The 25,139-nt window shown below is 38.8% G+C and overlaps 1 protein-coding gene across 1 annotated transcript in view; it reads right to left on the bottom strand.

Moving 5' to 3' along the window:
* Window positions 1-2,059: 2,059 nt before the first annotated feature.
* kcnk9 (potassium channel, subfamily K, member 9) overlaps window positions 2,060-25,139 on the bottom strand; it is a 47,310-nt gene continuing 24,230 nt past the window's right edge. Inside the window, exon 2 of the mRNA XM_088010083.1 lies at window positions 2,060-5,369. Within this exon, the coding sequence (XP_087866209.1) occupies window positions 4,486-5,322 (837 nt within the window). The 5' untranslated portion in view covers window positions 5,323-5,369 and the 3' untranslated portion in view covers window positions 2,060-4,485. The remainder of the gene's footprint in view (window positions 5,370-25,139) is intronic.

Genomic DNA, 25,139 nt, shown 5'->3' with positions numbered 1-25,139 from the left:
ATTGAACCGTTCCACACATCAAGTTCATGCACTTTCAACTCTTTCCAGCCTAAAAACAATCCATGTCCCCTTTCATCTTCTGATATTTTACACACAAAACAGAAAAAGGATCATCCTGCTGCGATCAAGCCTTCCCTTATCTGCCGTCTTCGGCCGACACTTCGTATTAACTCACTCTCAGTACTTGAGCTTGTTTCAGTGCTGATGTTTTCATCACGTTTCCTTAATGGCCCCAAAGTGCATTCAGACCTGAGGAGTTGTCTGTTTGGATTGGCCCGCTTCCCCGTCAGCACCGACAGCTCTGCTTTCTGCACCGTCAGACCCGAGCAGCTGGACTCGGCTCCCTGGGAATGTGGCTCTTATTGTGAAGGGTCCAGAAGACTTAAATATATGAGTTAATTACACTTTGGTTAAAAAAAACAGAAAAAAGAGAGAAAAAAATCCACTTAATGCCATCTTGCATGAGGTTTATGTTTTCTTTCTACAAAGATTCACTGATCCGTTTTCTACAAACATCCGACTATCTTGTTCGTTTTAATAAAATTGTCTTATTTTTGTTTATTGAGAAGATATATATAAAAAAAGGCACAAAAAGTTTGTTTTAAAAATGCTTAAAAATATACATGTGTAATTTTTGTGTTTGTGTTTGCAATTCAAAAATTTTTGGCCCTGCATGGCGAAAAGTTCAGACGGTTTTGGGGTTGTAAAGGTGTCGGCGTCACGTTGATTAAAAATCAAACCACTGTACAAACATTTACTGCAAATTTGTGAGTTCACGTTTTAACGAGATTCAAGATTTTTTTTTTTTAGTTGGTACTGAATAAAAATTGAGTTTCAAATTTGTAGTCACAGTTTATAAATCACCTTTTCAAACAACATCTAGAACCTACAGATCTGGCAAGGAGATCACGCACTCAGTTTATGTGTGAATGTCAGATTAATTTTGGGTTTGTATGATATTGTTTTAACAACCAATTTTTTCCCCAAATTGGAGAGATTAAATAACAAACCACATCAAACCAAGAATGTCTTGAAAGGGGCAGTAAAATGAGTTTTCCAGTCATAGTGCCATTATATAGCACAATCAAGTAACTATGTTACCTTCAGTTGATATAAAAACGCATAAATCAAATATGCCTTAAAAGAAATGTTACTTTGTAATTTAACACCTTGAAGTTGGACTTCTGTCTCTTTAAAAACTGTTCTTTCTGAAACTCCACCTTCAGGAAGTCATCACAACATTTCTCCTCTATTAACACTTTAACAAGGTTTTTACCAACGTTGCTCTGAGCAGAAGCTCCTACAACGAGCTCAGCAGATGCTCAGTTCCACCAGGTGTTTGCCAATTGCTGCTGGCTAGTTTGAAGGAGCTAGTCGGGGAAACTTGGAAATTGCAGTTCTGAGGAGGAGCTGCGTTTCAAAGGCGGAGCTAGGTCCACCCAGGCATTTTGCACAGATGAATGGTTGCCATGGGAGATTTCTAAAACATGCATAAAAGAATCAAAGCAACACTCCAGGTTTGTTTTTGATGAGGGAACAACATTATATAACATGATGCAAAGCTCAAAAAAATTCGATTTTACATAATACTGCCCCTTTAAAATAATTGCAGTAATAATTGTACTGCTGACATCCTGAGAGAGAGAAAAAGAATAATTAAATGCATAATAAAAATCCTTTCGTTTTTATGACATTTATCGCTAGAGAATGTTTTTAGCCAGAAATGTAGTTCTAGAAAATTTTTTGCAGTTCAGTTCTGTTTTCAGTTTTTGTTGTGGGCATTATAAAACTGCGCATCAGAAAGGTTGGCACCATTGGCTCCTTTTGAAAAATTGTGTTTCTGCAAAGTGGCTCTCACTGTTGCTTGGGTTGGTTTTCTTTTTTTTTTTTTTCTTTTTTTTTCCTAAATGGAGATCATTAGCATGAGAGCAGATGGAAAGGTTTCAAATTGATCTGCTTTACAGCTGGATGGAAACACACTAAATGAATTTATATTGAAGGTAAGATTTAGTCGAGGCTGAAACATACATCAGGAAAAAAAGCTCAGAGTCTATCGTGACACGTCAACCATCCTAAGGCATTTATTTATTCTTCGTACCCACTTAATCTTTTAAAAAAACCTGCTGGGTTATTACTTTCACTAAAATGCTGAATTGATGCTGTTTGGCAATCTAAGTAGTTATAACAAAACCTCTGATTTAATATTAAACCATTCTTCACAGACGGCCAGTATGAACATAAAATAACATCCTGACTGGTCTGACTAGACCTATTCATCAGGTTGAAATAAGACATGACAGCTGCTTCATAACATTATTCCTGTCAGTGTGTAGTGTTCATGGCTTTAGTTCACACTAGAGAACAAGTTTCCTCCCTTCAGACTTCATTAGGCTTCACTAGCTAAGTAGCTAGAACAAACTAGTGCAAGCGAGGTTCAAAGTTCACACCTAGCTTGACCAAAGAATTGACTGTAAAGCCTAAATAGAAAGGCAATACTTCACACTTAAGATTTCATTAGCCTTAGCTAGCTAAATAGCTAGCAGGAGCTGGTGCTAGCTAGGTTCAAGATTAACACCTTGATCAAAGAACTGGTTAAAAAGCCAAAATAGAAAGGCAATAGTTCAAACCAGAGAACAAATTTGTTCACTTAAGATTTTATTAGCTTTAACTAGCTATGTTGCTAGCACAAGCTAGTGGTAGCTAAGTTCAAGATTCACACATTGACCAAAGAATTGGCCATAAAGTCAAAATAGGAAGGCAATATTCTGTAAAAATAATAAAATCTCAATTAAACTCTGCCAAGATGTTGAGCTGGTGGATTTGCTCCTTTACAAACCTTTCCAATTTGGACCATTTCATAAAAAAGTTTTAATGTGTGAACAGCTGCTGTCTGCCAATGAGATTTTTGAAGAGAGTTTGTGGCAGTTAATATTTTATGCTTCTTCAGTCAGAACAGATGTGAATATCTGGATCCACTTTAGGAACTTTTTACCCCCCATTTTCACGAGTATAACAAAATATCCAACCAAAAGAAACAGAAATAAACACTGTGTTAAGGACACGTATAAACAGCCGAAATGACAAAATGTTAGGCATAGTCGTATAAACTAGTGTTGCAAACACAAATGCAGGTTGAAATTGACCTCAAGCTTGATGTAGTTCAACATTTTTACCCAAACACATTGTTTTCAATCAGCTCACTGCTGGCCTAGACATTAGACATTAGTGAGTAACCCGTTTTAAGAAGATGACAACCTAACCTGGTTTGATGGATCAAATCCATAATTTGTCGATGTGGTGTGAACTCAAATCAGACCTGAATTGATTCATATTTGATCCAGGAGAAAGTTTTTGGGGAGAAAAAGATCCAACTTGGGTTGTCTTTAACTCAGCAGTTTTCTAGTTTTCATAACAAACAGCCAATAAACAGCCTCCAACTCAAACTTAGGTATTCATTTGAGCTAAACTAAACCAACATGCATGTTTTTGGACTTTGACTGGAAGTGAGAGTACATCATGCCAATCGATGCGTTCAAGGTGAGGACCTCTGGCACCTGCCAAGACCTGAAATCAAGGCTTTCAAGCTGTGAGCCAGTAGCCGATATGGTACTAAATATTCATTAAGATGATATGAAGGTCTGTGAAATAATAATAAAAAAATAAATTGTTCTGATGGGAAGAAACTAGAAAACTGTCAGTGTTGTGGTTGTTGTGGTTCCCTTTAGGTCACTATGTACATGAAAAGGCTACAGGTGAAGTTAAAGCTATTGAGTTTCAACCCAGTGTTTGTAGATCAGCAGGAAGTATCAATACCAGCAGTATGATCCTTTGATTCACACACAAAAGACACTTACACAGAAACCATGGGGGAAAAAAAAAGACTAAAGAAGGTCACAAACCCATGGCACACTACTAAGTAAATGACATCCAAGTCACATGCTAATATTGGCAACAATATTTTGGCTTAACGTGAGGTGAAACCATCAGAGTAAATGATTGCTTATAGAAAATAATACCTGATGCTTTAGATCATTCTTGAATTCTCTGTCTGCAGCGAGGCAATGGGATAATACATAACAAATATCTCTTCAAGTTAAAGTGAAACAAGCAAACTCCCTTTGAAAAATAGCATTTCTCTCAGTGTGCATTCATCGAGTACATAACCAAAGTTCATGTATTCATTTTATTGTGTAAATCTGTAATAAGTAAGTTTGTAGTTTGTGTCACGTCTCTTTAAATTAAGCAATTCTTGAAAAAATAGACATCCATGCTTCATGCTTTGCATCCTGTTCGGGTCCAGTTTTGCTGTTCCGTCCAGTAGTCTCTCTTATCCGTTCGCAGCAAGTACGTACAACCAAACTTGTGAAGTTGGGGGGCGGGGAGGTAAAAGGTGCTAAAATAAAAATCTTGGTGAAGAGCAGCATTGAAAATGTTTGACCTTGTGTATAAAACGTGACCACTCACTGGTCCGGTGAGTGCCGAGTCTCAGATAGACTTCCTCCTCCTCATGAGCTGGTGATTGTCCGTGAAGCTGTGAAGGCCGGGAGAAACCGAACTGACGGGCGATGGGAGGAGGCTGTTCTTCAAGGTGCTGGGCGAGATCTCCTCGATCCTGTAGGAGACCGAGCGAAAGTACTGACTGGGGTTCAGCTGCGAGCCGAAGGAGTTCTGATGCGAAAAGGCACAACCCAGGCCTCCGATCCCACCGCTAGAGCTGCCGTAGTCGTGTGTACGGTAGTGCATGCACGGGCACACCGACTGCAGGTCCGTCACCTCCGTCCCGTACGGCTCCCGTCGCCGCCGGCTCCTCTGCAGCGACTCGTCCTGGATGTGGATGATCATGCTGTTGCGGTTGCCGGCGAGTGAGGCACGTTCCTCGGCGTCCCGCCGCTCGTCCTCGCTGTTCATAGTCAGGAAGCGGAGCACCACCAGGTTGAGGAACGCTCCGATGACCGTCAGGCCCACCAGGATGTACATGAAGCTAAAGGCCACATACAGGGGCTTCTTCTGGAGGGCCCGGTTCTTTTGAAGGGCCACGAAGTCTCCGAAGCCTATTGTAGTTAGCGTGATGAAACAGTAATAGTACGACTGGAAGAAGCTCCAGTCCTCATAGTGGGAGAACGCAGCGGCGCCGATGCACAGCGTGCCGATGCAGGAGAAAAATCCCACAGTCACCATGTTCTCCATGGACACGTCCGTGATGCGCATTCCACAGCACTTCTTGATGCGTTTCAGGAGGTACTTGACGAACGTGTTCATCCTCTCGCCCAGGCTCTGGAACATGACGAGGGTCAAAGGGATTCCGAGGACAGCGTAAAACATGCAGAAGGCCTTCCCTGCATCAGTCCCAGGCGCTGCATGCCCATAGCCTGAGGACAACAATAAAAAAAACGAGAAAAATTAGCAATGCAAACAGAGTTAACTTGCTGCACCTTGCAAAGGTATTTATAACCCTTTGGACAACCACAGATGCTTTCAGGATTTTCCATGACCGACCAATGGAAACAGAAAACACACAACAAGGAAAAGAAAACATGGCTTTCAACTTTCTACGCCTAGAAAGTAGAAATAAAGTTGAACCACCGTGTGGACTTTATGTCAGAGGTCAAAAATTCCCTGGTCCAGAAAACCATAGGGAGGCAGCTAACTGCATTCTAAAATCACAGAGTCAGTACATAGAGTTGGTGGACATCCATTTACAAGTCTTGCAAAGGATTCTCAATTTATTTTGATTTTGACTGGACCATTTTTGCCCCATTAAATTTACTTTGACATAAATGAATCCATTGCGATTCCATTATAACAGCATTATGTAGTCACCACCGTGTTTCACAGTGGAGACGGGATGTTCAAGGTGATATGCAGGGTTACTGTGGTTACATGTTGCAAGTTGGCGACAAAGTGTAAGTCTGTTCTCATGTAACCAGAGCATCTTTATCAACATGAATGCTGTGGAGCTTATTTTCAATGGTGGCTTTCTTGTCGCCAGGTTTACAGAATGCCCAACTGCTGTAACAGTTGTCCAGTGAACAGATATTTCCACCTGAGCTGAGTTTTCTGCAAAGTTTTGATTTTGGGGATGTTTTATTAAACAATCCATAATGTTCAAAGTTTAGGAAAATGTTCACAACCTCACTCTGTTTCTCCTCCATCAAATCAGTCAAAATCACTTAAGTTCATTTAAGTTTGAATTATACACAGCTGTATGTTAACAACTAAACTGGTGACTTATGAAGGTAACCGGTTACACCTGGATATGTTTTAGTGCAGTGGTTCTTAACCTTTTTTGAGGTACCGAACCCCCCAGTTTCATATGCGCATTCACCGAACCCACCCCCCGACACAGAAAATAATTTGCGGTATTTTGATTTATTAATGTAATTATATTAGTTGTATTGCCTCCCCCACACCACTAGAGGCAGTACCAACCCCGAAAAGATGTGACTAAGGAGCAGATTTAGACTATAGAATTTGGTAAAAACGGTGAGCTTTACTGAAGTAATTAAAGACACAAGTTCAAATCCATGCTGAGAGTGGAACTCCTTCCCGCAGCTCTGATTGGCTAAGCAATGTAACGTGATCCTCTGGAGCAAGTGATGGCAAAGTGGGGCGTCATCACGACTTTACACAAGTGTGTCTTTACCTCCGCGGCAGAGGCTCCACCGAACCCCAGAGACCGACTCATCGAACCCCTGGGGTTCGATCGAACCCAGGTTAAGAACCACTGTTTTAGTGGTATAGTAAAGGAGGCTGAACAGATTTTTACCAAAAAGTTAAAAGGTGTGTAAAAAAAGTTTGAAAACCATATTATGCTCTACTTTCTGCTGGTTTATCACAAAATCCAAGTAAAACACAGTGAAGTTTGTGGTCACAATGTGACAAAATGATAAGAATTCAAGGGATTTGAATCTTTTTTTTTCTGGTTTTGAAGCGGCAGTCATCTCTACTTTACTTTCTGACCCCAAATCAGCTTTTGTTTACAAACAGGACCATATAGAAAATCTCAGTAAGTCTGTGAGCGCTGCCAGGTGAGGTATTGAATAAGGTGCCCGCCACAGAAATGTTCCTGCTCATTAATCTTATTTGGGGCCCAACATTAAAGTGAAGGGGTGTCCCATTAGTCAGAAGTTTCCGGTGAGGCAGAGGAGTTTGGAGCAGGGATTGAGAAAGAGTCATAGAGGGAACGCCAGTAAAGCTTTTAGCTTAATTAGACTTTATATTTAGACCTCAAGCTGCTGACTCACACGCAATACTTTGGAAAACCAACCTGTGGGGTTAACAATGGAACTCATTCACTATGTTTTGATTCAATTTTGGAAACGCAAGTGATTCTGTGCGTATCTCATCTTATGTACAAAGTCACTTGAGAGATTGCAGCATGAATAAGAGCTACGGTTCTTAAGCAGTCATATCGATCATCTCTCTTTACGGAGCACTGTTGGTGCCGATGTTAAAACTCAAGTCGAAGCCAAGAAACGCCACCTGTCAGTTGGCGGATCGTCTCTCCATGAAAGCACTGTCTGTGACAGACGTCAGATTTTTTTGGGAAAACAGCGAGGCAATATTAGGAAACATATTTATTTAAATGTCTTGAATAAGATCTGTGGTTTGTGCTCTCAAATATTGATTCTGTTTTTTCCCATCGGGCCTTCTGCCCACTCGTGTATCTGCTAGTTATGCTCTTTCAGAAGAGAGAGCTGCACCAGGAACGGCTTCGCTTAATTCATGTTTGCATGCGCATTGCAGATTAATGAAGCCGAATATGCTGTTTGAATTATTTCTTAAAACATTTCCAAAGTAGATGCATCTGACAAGCTAAGCTACTGCTTTACTGAGACATCTTACATCTTACAGCTGTTAAAATGTGAACAATAATTTGTCTAAGACAAGTAAAAAGAGGCTGGATTTCAGTAGCTAATGTCACTATAAAAATATTCATCCCTTTGGATGTCTAACCCTGTTCCATATCAATCATGATCACCAAAATATGTCAGTTTTGACAAAGAAAAAATAAGACCAAGAAATTCTTTAACACCAAAAGGAAAGGTGATTTTCACAAAGTGACAAAAATATTTTACATAAAACGTGATTGCATAAGTATTCACCAGTTTTAAAGTGACTCAACAGAGGTCCAGCCAATTGGTGGTAGTCGTCTCACGGTGACTGAAAGGAGATCACCTGTGTGCAGTGTGTCTCAAGTACATATGTTTGTTAAAAAAGCTGCTGTTTGTTATGATTAAACCTTAAAACAATAAAAAGGATTAAAAAAAACCCAAAGGGGGTGAATACTTTTTATAAGCACTGTACGTGGGAAAAGTTCATTGCATTCATCCAATAAATTAAACCCAACATGAATAAATATTTTCTGTAATTTATTCACGCAAGTTAAAGCCAGATCTCATCTATTAGGTTTAATTTATTGGTTTATTTTAGAAATGTTTAATCATATTTTATCATTTTTCCTTTCATAGTTGGATGCTGCATCACATTGTGATTTTATATTTCTCCTTAACACAACAACTTCCATCATTTTAGGGTAAGCCGCTGAAGAAAAGCAGGTGAGTTGCCAGGCATGCAAACCAATCCAAATCAAGGTTTTTAGCAGGACACGGAAGCTGTTTAAATAACATTTATCAAAGTTTATAAAGACCAAATTTGCATTGGAAAATCAATATTGGGTATTAATCCAAAGATGCTACAATGTAAAGTTGCTAATATGTTTATGAAGCGTTGCGTTTTTTTAAATGACCCAGTTTGCATTAACAGTTCATTATTTCATGCTACACAGCCAGGTTGAAGCAGGAATAAAGCTTTGATACCATCAGACAAATGTAAACCAACAGGACAGGGGTTTTTTTGCCGGAAAGGGACAATTATCCTTACTGACCGTATCTCAGGCCAAACTTCGGAACTAAAGAAGCCGCTTAATTCACTGTCCAATCTGCTGCACAGATCTGGTGCTGGTTTACCACTCAGAGCGCAAATGAAAATGGAAAAAACCTTATCTACATGACAAAACACGTCAATACGAAGCCCAAGGTAATCAGGCCTGTTGCTGTTTGCCCCAAACCTGTTTAATGGAACGCTTTCCATTCTCTCTTCCAGAAATCATACAGTTTTGTTGTTACTGTGAAACTACAGGTGTCTTTACTTTATTATATGAAACTAAACTCAATAAAATAAAAATCAAGAAAGACAACATGGCTGAGGAAAGGGGAAGTCCTGTAAATAAAAACTCTGCGGCTCCAGCTAACTCAAATTGTACTTCAGATTTTTACAACTAACTCAGAGCTCATTTATTTAGATGTATTTTTCTCCAGACAATATCTACACCATGTGTACCATTTTTTTTTCAAGAGCGGTATTTGTATTATTCACTGACAGCCATGGAATTACATAAAATAAAAGTAATAAACAGTTATTTTCGTCACTTTTATTGTCATCACATTAGTTCCACAAAACTTTGCGTTAAAATTTAAAGTCCATATTTCCAAGCTCTATTTAGAGATAACTAAACTTTCACTTTTAAACACTTTTAACCTGTAAATCTGGAAACAACCCACATAAAGACGAGAACAGTATGTTTTTGCAAACTAAAAACAAAAAAAGAGAGAAAATCTGCACAGAACTACAGAAATTGATGTAGTAGGTCTGCCGGGCCCATGGGTGGCGCTGTAGCCCACCAGAGAATGAAGCAATAAACACTAAATGGTGCCATGTTTGCTAAATCATCTCTGTGGACAGGATATGAGATTATCATTTCAATGTATTTTAGTCCAAATAGATGCTCAGAGGAAATGTTCCTCTGTTTTTTAATGACCGTCTGGAACATTAGTCAAACACAACAGCACATTTTCCCAACATAAACAGAAAAAAAGATCAAATCAGGAAAAATATCATGAAAACAATAGTACTACAGATTGGGGAACGGGAATAATGTCTGAAGAATCAAACTATGATAAATACTCAGGAGTTGTGAAGTCATTCTGTACAAACGTCATCATGCCTCTTCCTAAAATTCATCAAATTTCAAACATGCTCTTGAACTGAGTAAGGTATTTATCACACATTGACTTTTTTCATTGTTTTCCTCCTTGCCAGCACATAATTTCAATCTTTCACATTGAAAGATTGAGTTGAAAACACAACTCATATTTGGTGAGCCGTATTGTTTCTTTACTTTAGAAGAGATTCTGTCACATTAAGGATAGATTTTGTTTTTCTTTGTCAAACCATCAATTCAAGATACATTCTTTTGAAGCATGTTGGATAAATAACATGCTGCACAGGGAGAGTGTCTTAAACAATGTGATCTACTGCTCCACTAACAGAACACAGCGAGGATATTGACCTGCACTGGTACAAGACAAATAAATATGATGGAGCTTTATATTGGCAGAGCTGCACACAGAAATCGACAGGTGACCGTAGGATTTCCAGCATGATTCGTCCTGACAGGCGTCCGGCTGGACACTGAGAATCAGCAAACACACCGCAGCAGAGAACAACTCTAGTCAGGACAGATGCTGCTAGAGTGATGAAGTTTCTGCGTTAGCTACTTTTAAATAGCTAACGCATTAAATACCTAAGAAGGTATTTAATGTAACTTTATTTTCTACAACATGTACAGATATCCATGGAGCTCATTCAGGCTGCCACAAACCAAGAGAGAGCAGACCAGGAGATAACAGAAAAGCTGAACAGTTGCAACAAAGTTGCCACATCTTTTTGAGTTTTTAAGTTTGTATTTAAAGAAACATAATAGAGTTGGAAATGCTGGTATCCTGTTGAAAATATGCAGGTTAGTGTTAGCTATGCTAACAAATCATAAAAGTTGATAAAGACGCTTTAAAAGTCAACTCCTTAAATATGCAGTAAATACATTTTATTGTTGAAATTGTCACAATGTTGACAGTTTAAAATGAGACAGATAATCTATGAAAAAAGAAATTGAGCTCCACTGCCGTCTCCCCGTGCTAACCACCAGAAACAACCAATCAGAGGCAGGAGGAGGGTCTTACAGCTGTCATACAACCTCTGTGTGGCGTTGCTCACCCTGCTCTCCGCTTCCCCCACTTTATCTCTGCTATGGTGCGGCTTCTTCCTGATAGCAGAATGCTAAGGCTAGTCAGCAAAGCCACTGGTTTTCCCTTAACGGTAAGTTGTTTCTCTGTCACAGTATGTAGAGGACTGCATCAAACCTAGCAATAAGGTCATCGACACCTAGCAACGACGTGGTTGCTAGGTGTGGTTCCTCACTGAGATGAGGACTGAGGAAATTTCCGTCATTTCCTCAGTCAGCACCTGAATGAATCCCTCTGAAACCAGTGCTGCTTGGTAGGAATTTTTAGGCTAAGGTCGGAATGCTCTGGGAGGACCCTGAGAATCTTTGTGAATGCTGGTATTGGTCTTTCCAATCTGTGACAACCTTAAAAGTCACGTGAAATAATGCTGAATTCCACCTCTGCTTCTTCTTAGATTGTCCTCTAATTCAGGCATTAGCAGAGGGAATCTACAGAGATAACATCAATATGCAAAGGGTGTCGTAAAAAAGGCTTTTAGCATCAAATAAGGCAGATTATACTCCCATTTAAGTACATATTCGTATAGCCATCTCTCCTTCCATCTTTCCATCATAATCTAAAAGAGCAAGTTAATCTATATATATTTTTTCTTATTGCATTAATTTCTTCTTGGCGAGTAATTAGAATGTAATGAATTACAGCCGCAGCTGTGACAAGATGAAAGCTTTTATTTTATTTGCAGCGCCGCTCTGCGCAGACAGATTACCCCAGGTCTAATCAGCAGCTCATCTTTAAGCATTGCCTTTCCCACTCCAGGATATTATACCAACTGATTTTTGGTCATTTTGAGCTTTCCCAGAGCAGGCCTCCGCCGCTGCAATCACATCAGAGCATATTGGGTGATTATTCAACAAGCCGCTATGAGAACGACCATGAAGCTGCGTCTAACACGCCGCAGTTTGGTCGGGATTTTTGAAGCGGTGTACTTCTGGCAGCATTTTAAGGTCAGAAGTCGTTACCTGTATCTGATGAGACCCAGGCAGGAAGTCATAAATGGGCAAAGAAAAAAAAAAGAAAAAAAAGGGAGAGTTCCTTACATCGCCAATACGATAAACACGAGATCATTGCCTGGGAAGTTCATGGACACTCACATGACCTGTAGCCTACCTTTTGAATGTCATTCCAGGTGACATTTATGGCATCGAACAATGTCATCTTGGGCGCCACCTACCACTGATCTAATTCACTGAGAGAAAAACGTTCATGAAAAGCTTTTCGGTTGTTATCCTGTAAAAGCTGGTGAGTTCGGGCACATTATACACCTCCGGTCACCGGAGAAGTAGATTATGGGAGAAAACTACAAGTCCCAAAGTGGTGTAAACTGTGCCACCTCTTTGGAGTATTCCTTTGATGTCATTGATGGGATGTGTTGTTCCTGCCTCGGCGCTGAACTGTGTAATCTGTTTGCCCGGTTATAATGCCTCTATTATCTCCTGTTGTCTTGGGAACAGACATATTTGCTGCTCCACGCGGAGCCCCGCCACGCACAGGTGCTTCTGCGCTCATGTGTGCACAGGTGAATGCTGGTGTTTGTGGAGGGCAGCTGAAAGGGAATAATACTCCCTGGCGGATGATGAAAAGCGCAAGACGAAGCCTCTGACTCAAGACGCATCCTTGGGGAAACAAAAAAGAGACCAAGAAAGATGTGAAATATTCTCTATTTGAAGCCTCCAACAAGCAAGATGTGCTTATTGGCTTAAGAAAAAAGGTCTTAGCAGTTAGAACCACAAAGTGACTCTGCAATAAAAGAATGGCTTATAAATTATTAATTGTGTTAAATTATGCTCTCCTATAATTCAGCAGAAAACAGAATCTGTGGCAGAGTGACTGATAAGATACAAATGTTTTGCTGTGAGAATAACACAAGTGGATAACAGAAGCCAGCGTCAGAGGGTCATTTTAAATTTTAATGAACATTTTACACTGGAACTGGGAAATAGTTAAATATCCAAACTAAATATACAAAAAATTATAGAAACAACAAATAAACAACAACAAATGAAGTTGCAAAAGAACAACACTGTCCTTCATAAAAAGGGCTGGTTGAGACCACTAAGGCTAAAGACCAGTGTTTAGTCGAAAGAGAGAGAAAAAGAGAAACAATGGAATTTAATTTATCATGCAATTAATTGATTTCCTGTTTATTGTGACAGCCCTAGCTGCTACTGGCAAAAAACACAAAGAAGATGACAGGAAGTCACAGGAGGATGATGGTTTGTTTGCATTTTTTCTGACAATGTTCAGTTGGCTCCACCAGAGCTCTCACAGCATCACAGTTCATAAAAAGTCAATCCAACGTGTTGAAACCATAATTCTTCTGTAAAACTGCAGATTACAATTTTCCTAAAAGGCCGCATAAGTAGCCACTCCCAACTATACGAGGCTTTTCGCTCCAACGCCTGAAAAAGACGCCAAAGGAATGGCTAATAGATGATGAGCCATGGCTGAATTATGGATATATTTAATGTAACTCTTTACATCCATCGGAGCCATGATTTTAATAACTCATCTCATGAACAAGCTTATTGACTTGTGATCATTTTATTTCCTACCTAATGGAAACACAGCAACTACATAAATGTGTTGTTTCGAAATCAGCAGAATATCAACAAAGATTTACTTATGTTTGTAATGGAAACGTAGCCGGTGAAAACGTACCCGTTTAGCCGTGTTTCTCTTCCAAATGAAGCCGCTAAAGGCGATACTTATGCAATTAACTCAGTGTTTCTCAATTCCGGTCCTCAGGCCCCCCTGCCCTGCATGTTTTAGGTGTTTCCCTTCTGCTACACACCTGGATTGAATCTGTGGGTGATTAACAGGTTTCTGCAGCACTTGATGGGCATGCAATCGTCTGAATCAGCTGTTCTGGAATAGAGGCACATCTAAAACATGCAGAGCAGGGGGGCCTGAGGACTGGAATTGAGAAGCACTGAATTAACTCAACTTTTTTGTTCAACATAGAAATTCCTCCTGAATCTGGATTCTGTTTGTTTTTTTGTCTTTCTACTCTGTCTTCTCAGGGCCCCATTTGGTTGCAGCAGATGACTGCTCACGCTGAGCCAGTCGCTACATGCATGCTCAGAATGACAGATAGCTGTAAAGTCAGTGACTCTCCGCAATCTGCTGAATTTGTTTTGACAACAGATTTTTTTTCAGTTGACATAATAAACTGATCTTCAGTGCTTCGTTTTATCACCAAGATTAAAATGGAATGTGTCCAATTTGAATCAGACTGTGTGCTCGGTTTAAACTGTTTATGTATTTCAGTAAATAAATTGGATCCGTTTGTCTCGTAAAGCGCCTCGAGGCGATGTTTATTTTGATTTGGCTTTATATTAAAAACTGAATTGAACTGAATCCTTTAAGCAAGTTTATTGTGTCAGCGTGCATCTGCTTAACTGTTATAACAAACCCAAGTGGGAAGTGTGATAATTCATCCACACAGCGGCAGACCCTGAAAATAGTGTGGCCGTCATTTGAAGTAGGAGGAGGTACAATCTGTTGCTTTACAAACTTTTAATGTGACAATTTGGATTTGTTAAATGAGTGTTGCATCTCTCAGCAAAAGACAAAAAAAAAACATATATATATATATATATATTAAACAAGTAAACAAATTTGTAATTCACTACATTTATGTCTGTGTTAAAAAAAAAGTTTTAAGTCAATTCAGCGCCTTTTCTCTGTACCTGATCATATTGGCTGATGCCTCACCTCAGATATCATATCATAAAATGGATCAATATCTCTAAGGAATCTTTGTGGCACTCTGTTGAATCTATGGCATGAAGGATTAATACAATTCTGAAGACATAAAGGAGATTCACCTCAAGGTTTTCCTATTAAAGTGGCTTGATTATTTTTGGTTCAGTCTGCCAGGTTGTAGAGAACTCACACTCTCCAGTAGCTTTTCGTAGTTTAATCTAAGTGGTCCTCTAATGCTTGAGCATTTGTGAATTACATTATAAATTGCATGACTCATCAGCCTTTGTTTGGCTTTACTCCACTTTACTATGACTTATTTTGAATAGCTGCCCACATTCACAGTGTGAGCTCCATAGGTCTGTGCAAGACTGACTCATTGTTGCTCCAATTTAAAACTGACACAGCAAGTAGCCTAAATCCAGTTTTTTTATATTTAATTTATTCATTCTCTAGTTAGATAATCAACATTACATATCTTCTGCACTACAAAACAAATGGAGCCACATAAAACGAACTGACAGACCCAGAAGAGTATACATTTATTTGTGATTAGCACAAATATGACGAAATCTGATTCTTTCATTGGTAAAGAAAGTGTAACTGTATCTCTACCATTCCTGAGATACAGTTCCTAATATGCTAAAAATTCCAATTAATCTAAAAATATGGATCTTCATTATAAAGTTCAGTAACAATGGAAAGGTTAATGCATATAAATGAACAAGAAAATGTGAAGCACTATTTCTGGTGGGGAATAAGTTATAACACTCACTTAAAATTGTTAAATCACACATACTCACATGGATTCTGGTGCACCATTAGAACACCACTGCCCAGTATTTGGAAAGAGGATCATGTCATTGTCATAACCTCAGACATTTAGTAACCCTAAACATAACCCCCAACTCACAAGAGCACTTCTCCTTGTGAGAAACAGGCTTTGGTCCCCACAACTTGAATATGAAAGTATGCGTTATGAAAATAGCCCTTACAATGTACTTACCCCAAGTAAAATCCAGTTCAACCAGTAGCCTTCAAAGGTGCAGCATCATGAAGACTTATGAATACGACAAACAATATAAGGAACAATATAAGGAACAATATAAGGATAAAGGAGAAAATCTCTTAGAGGCAACTTTGAGTCGATGAAAATTAAAAAATAGAGCGGTACAACTCGAAACCTACCATGACCTGACTGACCACCTAGAACAGGGCTGCCCAAAGTCGGTCCTCCAGGGCCGGCATCCTGCATGTTTTAGTTTCCTCCCTGGTGGTAGAAATAACCTTCTCAGCATGTCAGTGTTGTCCATAGCCCTTCTAATTAGCCATCATTGGATCCAGGTGCATTAAACCAGGGAGAGAACTAAAGCATGCAGGATGCTGGTCCTCGAGGACCGACTTTGGACACCACTGACCTAGAATGAAACACTGGGTAAGGAAAGCATTCAAGAGGCTCATGGTAGCTCACAAAAAACTGGAGAGATCCATAGTTTAGGTGGGATAATCCATTACCAGGACAACTATTGGTTGCTCACTAGAAATCTTTGTGGAAGAGTGGTAAGAAGAAAGGCATTGGCTGACTTGTTTTCAAGTTGCCATAAGCTAGCAAAAGCAATGTCTCAAAGGAACCAAAGCATCCCACCTTCTTTTACCCATCCTGTGCATATGTGCATTGGTTGATGTTGTAGAAAAAAAAGTCCAAAACAAATTACATGAGAACAGAAGTAATACTTGTGGTAACTGGAAATGTAATTATGGAGTGAAAATGATAGAAAAAGGTATGAATTAAACCAAAACATGAATCATTTGATCCTCTAAGCACACCACTTAACAAACATACCATTATACCAGTAAATCCATTCTCCCCGTAGTCTTCATTTATTTTCTGGTTGCACAAATATGCATCATCCATAATTCATAACACTATCAAGGTAGTCCCTCATTAGCAGCCATGCATAGGCTGGGAAGTTGCTCTAGTGTTGAGCAGTTTCCTTAGCCATCGCCTTTGGCTTGTTTGATCCACGGGTTAATCGGCTTCAAATTGTGCCAGCGGCCCCTGGCGGCATTAATTGCCACAGGTCTGGGCATTTTAATGAAGGTCTGGAAGCACAGAGGTGTTTTGTTTTGCTCTCTACCTGAACCTTTATCATCAGTAAGATCTTAATGCGGCAGCACTTAGACAACCTTTTATTATCTATGTTTTCCTGCAAATTTTACAATGTTATAGTACAATAATGGTTATGGAGTTCCAACAGCTAGTCATCTTAACTCTTTTGTTAAAGGAAAAATGTCAAATGGGCCAGTCTACGCTGACAAATAAGGCAATTCCAACAAAATAAAACATCCCTGGCAGCAGGTTTAAAAAGATCACATTTACATATTAAGTGCCTTATCCATTGCTTTTTTCTTAGACCTGAAGTCAGTGAATAGCATAGCAAAATGTCAGTAAGATAAAATCCACTGCAAACCTTCAAATTATCATTTCTTATATAATTTGCTTCATGAATGAGTGTTTTGCATCTCCAATTATGTCTTAGTTTTACATTTAAAAAAAAATGTGTTGCTGTGTGTTGTGAGTGTGAGGTCGTGTTGCTAAATGCTCCCTCTAGTGAAGAAAGTCTGATCTGGATGAAGGTAAACCCTTTGAGCTTGATGATATTTAAAGACATTCTGGAGTGAGAAAAGAAGCAGTTCTTAGCTGTGATTCCATTACAAATGTACACAAAACATTGTCAATATTCTGCTAGAGTAAAAAGAAACTGCAATTGTGTTGTTTACATTAAATAAGAAACGCAATTACAATCACGTGAATTTGTTTCTTCACGTGATAAGTTGTTGAAAACAGGGTCCTGTTTGTTTTCTCCAGGGTTGTGCCTGTTGCAATGTCTGGTTGTTGATCATGTGACTCGTATGACGCAAAAAAAAAAAAAAAGAAAAAGAAAAAAACAAAAGTGTTTCCATTGCAGTTTTGCAAAATAAACTAATTTCAATATGGCAGAAAACCAACACCACAATTGCATTAGTGGAATACCTACAAAGATTGTAATGGAAACAAGGCTAGAGATTCTGAAGAAACCAAACCGGTTTTTTAACATGTCTGGACTACATTTGACCATCTCTAGTTCAAAAACTGTAATAAATGGACTGATGAAATCTGGACTGATAATAAAATGTAGCTTGAGATTCATGAAAATTTTATTTCATTTGTGAAAACACATTTGGATAGCATTTTCATTGTTTTCTGGGTGTTTTTTGTTTGTTTGTTTGTTTGTTTTTTATGTGAAGGCCATGTTAGAATTAGACAAATATGGAAGTCATAGAAGCTGGTCTGACATTTTCCAAAATATTCTCAACAACGTCATCCAGCCTCCTACCTGTGGTGTCCTGTTTCTGGGTCCTCACTAGGCACTCAGTGGTGACACATTTATAAACACGTCGAGCTTTTGTTATGAAAAATGTGCCTACATAATAATAAAATGGTGAATTTGTTGATGTCTTTCATAAGTCGATTATATTGACTTTATTTTTTTTGGGGGGGGGGAGGGAAAGAAATAAAGAATTAATGACAAGCCGGCAAATGCTGAGTCGCAGGCAACAGGCTGTGCACTTCCTGCTTCTTGTCAAAGTAACAAGGTCCTCTCAATGTGCCAGGTTGTTTGCAGTCTCGTGCTGTGTGCAGCATAAAATCAATGTAGTTTGCAGAATGATGCAAAGAGGCCAATTATTCTCCCAACTCCTCTGGTACAATGACAATCATTTGCTATGCTGCCAAACAACAGTCCCACAATTATTTTTAAACCCAATTTTACCACCAGTAATGTCATGTGTTATCAAATAAATGAGAATGGAGACTGTGGTTCTATAAAAAGACAAATCACATGATAAAATCAGCAATGCAGTATAGAATTTAAGACCCAACAAAAACCTGGTTGAATTTTTTACAACCTAATGCTGCAGTTGCTTTTCTATGAACTTCCTCTTGGGAAGTATTTTCTCATCTGTGAGTTGCTTTGGATAAAAGCATCTGTAAAGTGCAGACACATTAATATACACCAATTAAAAAAAAAGATTTTTAAGGTCACGGTTTGAAAACTAGAGGAATAAACACAATCAAATCCTTATGCATAGAACCATTTATTCTTTGTTTGCCAAGCAAAAAATGGGAAAACAGCTTGATTAAGAAACACAAATGGACGCTTACTGAATCAGCATTCAGCAAGGACGAGCCAGCCACACCCTGCTTTTAAAGAACGTGGAAGATTATAATCCCACCCCAATCACTCATGGGATGGGTAGTGTCAATAAAAACGATGGTTTGATCCCAAGCAAACCGTTATCTCACTAGTTTAGTTCTCTGGACTCCTCCCTTCCTTTTTTTTTTTTTTTTGAAAACATAAATGGCTAGTGTTGAAAGAGAAGATTAAAGATAAAGGACTAGATATGTTTAACTTTCATTAGCGCTTCTTAGTCAACAGGCTAATAAAGCTTAAAATGTTTAAAACATAGCTACCGTGTTTCCCCGATAGTAAGACACCCCCGATTGTAAGACGTATCGGGGGTTTCAGGGGGGTCGGCTAATATAAGCTGTACCCCGAAAGTAAGACTTAAGAGTAAGACTTACTTAAGAAAGTAAGTCTTACTTTTCGGGGAAACACCTCTCATCTAGCTGCGCGCCGCCTCCTGCCCACGTCCGCACCGTCCCTCTCTCCATACGTCGCCGCGTCTGCCACCTCCCTCTGATCTTAATGAGCGCCGCCTCCTGCCCACGTCCGCACCGTCCCCCTCTCCATACGTCGCCGCGTCTGCCACCTCCCTCTGATCTTAATGAGCGCCGCCTCCTGCCCACTTCCGCGTTTTATGGTTAAAACAAAAAATTCGACAATTTTTTCCAATATAAGACATACCCCGAAAGTAAGACATAGTGTGGCTTTTGGGGATAAAAAGAAAGTAAGACACTGTCTTACTTTCAGGGAAACACGGTATCTAGGTGAGTCCTGGCTAGACGTAGAACAGACACTACGCAATAACAAAGATATAAAGATATAACTTTTATCAGCTCAAACATAAAACATGTATGCCTTGGAAGCATTAATATCAGCTCCTCTTTGGTGGCATGGTGGGAATCTCTAAAAGTGACAGAAACCCAAATTTACAATTAATACACTCCAAAGTCCTACATAGAGTCACTATATGGGTTACCAGAGGTTTGGGATGTGTGTTGCACTGATTTACAATTAATGTAGGTTATTAATTAGCACTTATAGGCAATTGTTTATTATTTTGTGAACTGTAGACACCTTTTTGAATTTTATGAGGAGTGAGACATAACGTTCTGTCAATTTCTTGGTTGTGTGCATAAGCTGTGTGTTAGATAATGGCATTTACGCTAACAGCAGAAACGAGATGCCTGTCTGTTATCATTTTAGTGTGCAGACATGTGTAAACACTGATATTTGGGAGTTTATCATTTTTACTGCAGTATTTAGTTTTTTCTTTCACTTAATGACATTGAGCAATATGTATTATGTTTGTCTCATTCCATAAACTATTGCATGAGAGCAGCAGCTTAAAATCACTCGTGATTCTGTCTCCTCTATTTACCATGTGTTTAGTTATCTAGCTAAACACATACAACTAGCAATGTGTTTAGCTTTATATGTTTTGCTAGCTGTCTAACTAAACACACAGATAACTACCTATGTCAACTAGTTAAGCATATAGCTAGTTGTCTATGTGTTTAGCTATGTGTCTTGCTAAACACTAGACAGTTTAGCTAGCTGTCTAGCTAAACACAGTCAGCAATTTTTTTAACTAGCTGTATGGCTAAACAAAGACAACTAGCTATGTTTTAAGCTAGGCGTCTAGTTAAATACATAGACGGCTAAACACATACACAACTAGTAATGTTTTTAGCTAGTTGTCTTCTACAATGACACTATGTGTACAAAGAGGATGTGGTAGAGTCAGTTTCTCATTGTGTCTTTCAATGCCATTGAAGTTAAACCAAGAGGGGAATTCTAATTGTAATCCAAAACAGATGAGAATGTGAAATAGCTGGCTATTCAAATAAATGCTTTATGTCTTCTCTGTTAGTAAATGCCACTTCCACATACTCTGCCGATTAACATTTCCAACACAGTGCACAACAGCATTGACTGACCAGTCAGCCAGGACCTGTTCAGATGGCTCCGATAGCCCTGGCATTATAATTTAGAGCGATAGCGCTCTAAAGTGGTGCTGTTGTTCACCAACAGAAAGTCATTGAATGCAATTTTATTCAGAATGTCAGTTGTGTTTTGCTGCTCAAAGCTCTGGCTGAATTATTTATTTTTCCAATTCCTCGCTGTGTTTTCTTGCTTTCTTTGTTTGGGAGGTCTCTAAGCTAAGCTGCTGCAGACGGAGCCCGGGGATTCACCCGCCGTTTTGGGGTGTTATAAAGCCTGTTTTAAATGTCCTCAGCAAAGTCTGACTGAACTGTCCACTTCTCTGTTTATCTTCCTACTACTTTTGACTGTGTAATATGCATTCAGTCAGACACACACACACACACACAGAGCTTCACAGACAGGACCCAGGGGCCAACCTATCCTCTGAAAACTACTAATCAACAATGAGTCACCCAGCAGCTTATCAGATACTCTTTTGTAACGCTACTGTTCAGTTTTTATTTTTGTTTTTTTCGTCTTCTCAGGCACGTTGCTCCCTGGGACTAATTTCAGAGATAAAACACCCCGGGGTAGATAGGTATTAACAAGGATGACTCATGTTTCTGCAACCTTAAAGGCCGATCAAAACTCTGTGTTTCATTTGAAGGAATCTTTAGCTAATTTTCTCCTTATTAAATGCACACTGTGAAGCATCTTTGAAACTTTACATTGAAAGACAAAGTGTCCTCCCCCAGCAGCCTCATCCCCAGAGATTAGTAAATGCAGTTTGCTCTAAGACATGACGGCACGCTTAGTGGGACAAATCTGGTAAAAAGCAACAGCTGTGCTTGGTTCAAAAACTTAATTAGCACTGAGTGAACAAATGACTAATACAAAACTGAATATGTTTTATTGTGTTATTAGTCTTGATTAAAGTTAGAGGTAAATTAAAAATTTCTTCTCTGGTAAAATTAGGGCAGAATTTGTTTATGGTGGGGCAACGTTGGCGAAAAAGGAATCAGAGGAACTTAGAACTGGGCAAACCCAATGAACTGAGCGTTCACAGAAATGAGTTAAAATATGACAGTGTCTTAATCTACCTTGCAAAAGGCTTTTAAAACCAGATGTGATTTTCACTTTCTTATAATATTACAATTATACACAACTACTGTCATGATCTTTAGGTATTTGTGTTCTGTGCTTTCTGTTTAGCATCATTCCTTTTTTATTTTTTTGGAACATTAAATTTTGCTGTATTAGTTGATTCTTCTGTGTTAGGTCTTTGTTACTTTTTCATTTGTACATTTAGATAGATGGTTTCTAGTGTTTCTCCTCATAATACAACTTAATCCAACCTCTACAACGCCAGACATGACAACTGTTACCCTCACAGACCAAGCACTGACTAAGGCAAAAGTCAGTAAAACCCAAGGCTTTTGGTAGAGTTAAACTGCAAAACCCAACATCTTACTAAATTATTTTGGTCAACTTTCTTGTGCAAATATCTCAGTGCATTTAACAAGTCAAAACTAATTTACAAGCAATTTTTCAGCATAATATAGGAGCTTTTTGTAAGTCAATAATCCCTTAATATGCTTTAAAAAAAATACTTGTTCCAGTGCCAGATTGTTTCACTTATGACGAGATCTTTTCTCCATGTTATAACTGAAATAATCTGCCAGGGGAACTAGCACGTTTTCATTAGTAATTATTGACGTTAAACAAGCTCCTGTATCTTGCTTACTTATAAGTTTAGTTTTGTCTTGTTTCAAGTACACTAAGATATTTTTACAAGAAAGTATACCGAAAATACCCTGTGAGATTCTGTGTTTTTGCAGTGCAAGATTTCATGTTCAAGTTTAAATAATATTAACAATCAACTCTTGGTCAACTACAGTTTGCAGTGTTGCACAGGGACAAATTTATGTTTAGAAATTTTTGCACTTTAACCTTTATTTTCAGTAATTGGTAAAGTGAATCACTAAATCCTAAAAAATCCTAAAAATTAGAGAAGTTACAATTTAAAATTTGATTGACAATGTTTAGGGAAAGTTTGCATAAGCCAATATACTACCAATGTACCAAGTAGACCACTGCCAGAGTTTTGGAGGCAGACACAAGACGTTTAGTTTTTTTCCCCAACTTTTTTCTTTTTCAAAGAGTTTGTCCGACCACATTGACAGATTTATATGGATAGTAGGCACAGTTGGCTGGTCTGGATAGAACTTGCCTTTTCAATTCTCACCCATAGCCAGAGTCTTCATAGCTTGTAGCTTATCTACAGGTCAGAGTTACAGGATGTGCTGCTGTCCTTTCAGAGGACAGGGTTTTTAAAACTGTTCTATTCTTTCAAAAGTCTTTGAAGAATTGATAAAAGTTTTAAAAAATCTGTCGCCCAGTGACAGGTGGAGAAACACAAGCGACCAGAAACGAGAAGTGATTCCAGAAAAGTAACATCATCCATGAGTAAAGCCCAGTAGTTACTTCTGTCTCTGACATTTCTATTTATAATTACAGATGTAACAGAATTTAAATTAAAAACTGAAGTCTATAACACATCAAATCATACTGTTTGCAGATAGTTTTTATAAAGAATGGTGCCCCTACTAGAGCTGAAATGTCACCCGCAGGAAGAAGCCATTACCCAAAAATCAACATTTAAAGTCACTTTAAGCATGCTCACGGGAACAAAGATCTTAATTTGTGAGAGTACATAAAATATGATCCAATAAAACTAGCGTCAATGCTTGCTACATTCAGAGGAAAAAGAGGCAAGTGTGCAGTATGCACCATCCAACTATTAGGAGCATGGGTGACAGCAACGTTCTGGTAGAGGGGAAAACTGTTGGAGGATACTAGGATACCTAAAATGTCTCCACCAAGTCAGAGTTTAAACACTACAAAAACGCAGTAGATTTCTGAATCCTCTCTCTCTCTCTCTCTCTCTCTTCCTCTCTCTCTCTCTCTCTCACTCCTCTCCTCTCCTCTCCTCTCCTCTCCTCTCCTCTCCTCTCCTCTCCTCTCCTCTCCTCTCCTCACCACAGTTAGCACTGAAATCCTTTTTTGTAATCCTAACTGACCTCAAAGGTGAAAGATGTCAGAGACCAAGAAAAACATTAGATTTTTTTCCAGGGTATTTAAATGTCTGATTTTCAGCCATTCCTCTTTAATGTGACACTACTGAATGTTGTGCATTTAGTGCTTATTTCGTCCATTTTGTCGCATTTGGACCAAACACTCCAAATGTGATTGTCAGGACCATTTACCTACAGAAAAGGGATTATTGAGCAGAAATTAAGAAATAATTACAATTTTGCATGAAAAACAACACCTAGATCCCTCCCAGTGATCATACACCTCCCAAACTACACACTCCACCTCCATTACATCACACTCATCCATTATTACCTAATGGGGTTCAGACTTACCCAGTTCACGAAGGAAGCCACACTAAACTCCAGTGAAAAATCCCCAGAGTGCCCCGCTTCTCCATCCTACCCATCATCCTCAGGCATAGCGTTCACTAGCAAAGGGGTTTAAACGCATAAATTATGAATAAGAGAAAACATGTCAGTGCCAGCTCAGCTCATTATAGTGAACATCTTTCTATTCTGTTGTACAAATTACCCCTCTGCCTCTACTATGTGATGTCAATTAAACCTCTGCAGTGAGAATCAGCATAAACGCATTTAACACTGTGTGGTTACAACTCAGACGCATCTGACTGGACTGTGAGATGTCCAGTTTGTCGCACCGTGAGAATCTGCTGGCTGCAGACCTGAATTTGTAAGTAAATATGAGGATTCCCAGAATTTATACATTTAAGGATCAAATGTAGTTGAAATTATATTGATTGTTTAACCAAACAGATGATTTCAGGTTGGTCCCAAATGAATTCGGTAGTATGAATTTTTCCGCATCACATCCAGTTGGAACCAGCAATTTACATATGCTGAATAAAAAGACATCGAAAAAAATTTCCCCTCATTGTCTAAAGTTGAATGAGATCAAACTTTTCTTGTTTTTCGCTTAGCTAAAATTATCAAAATTATTTCTATTTGCTAAATGCCAGAAAACATGGCGAAAACATTTAAAATAAATTTTTTTTGTAACTTCCCTGGAATGAAATAGTTTGCACACATTTGGTCAGAATCAGCAATAAACCTCTGATAGGTTTATTGACACACTGGAGTTGATATGAGTC

The sequence above is a fragment of the Poecilia mexicana genome, unplaced genomic scaffold (genome assembly GCF_051168715.1).
Source record: "Poecilia mexicana isolate PSO_F unplaced genomic scaffold, ASM5116871v1 scaffold_11, whole genome shotgun sequence".
Classification (NCBI taxonomy): Eukaryota; Metazoa; Chordata; class Actinopteri; order Cyprinodontiformes; family Poeciliidae; genus Poecilia; species Poecilia mexicana.
Note: the sequence above shows the minus strand (reverse complement) of the source record. Positions and strands in the feature narration are given on the sequence as shown.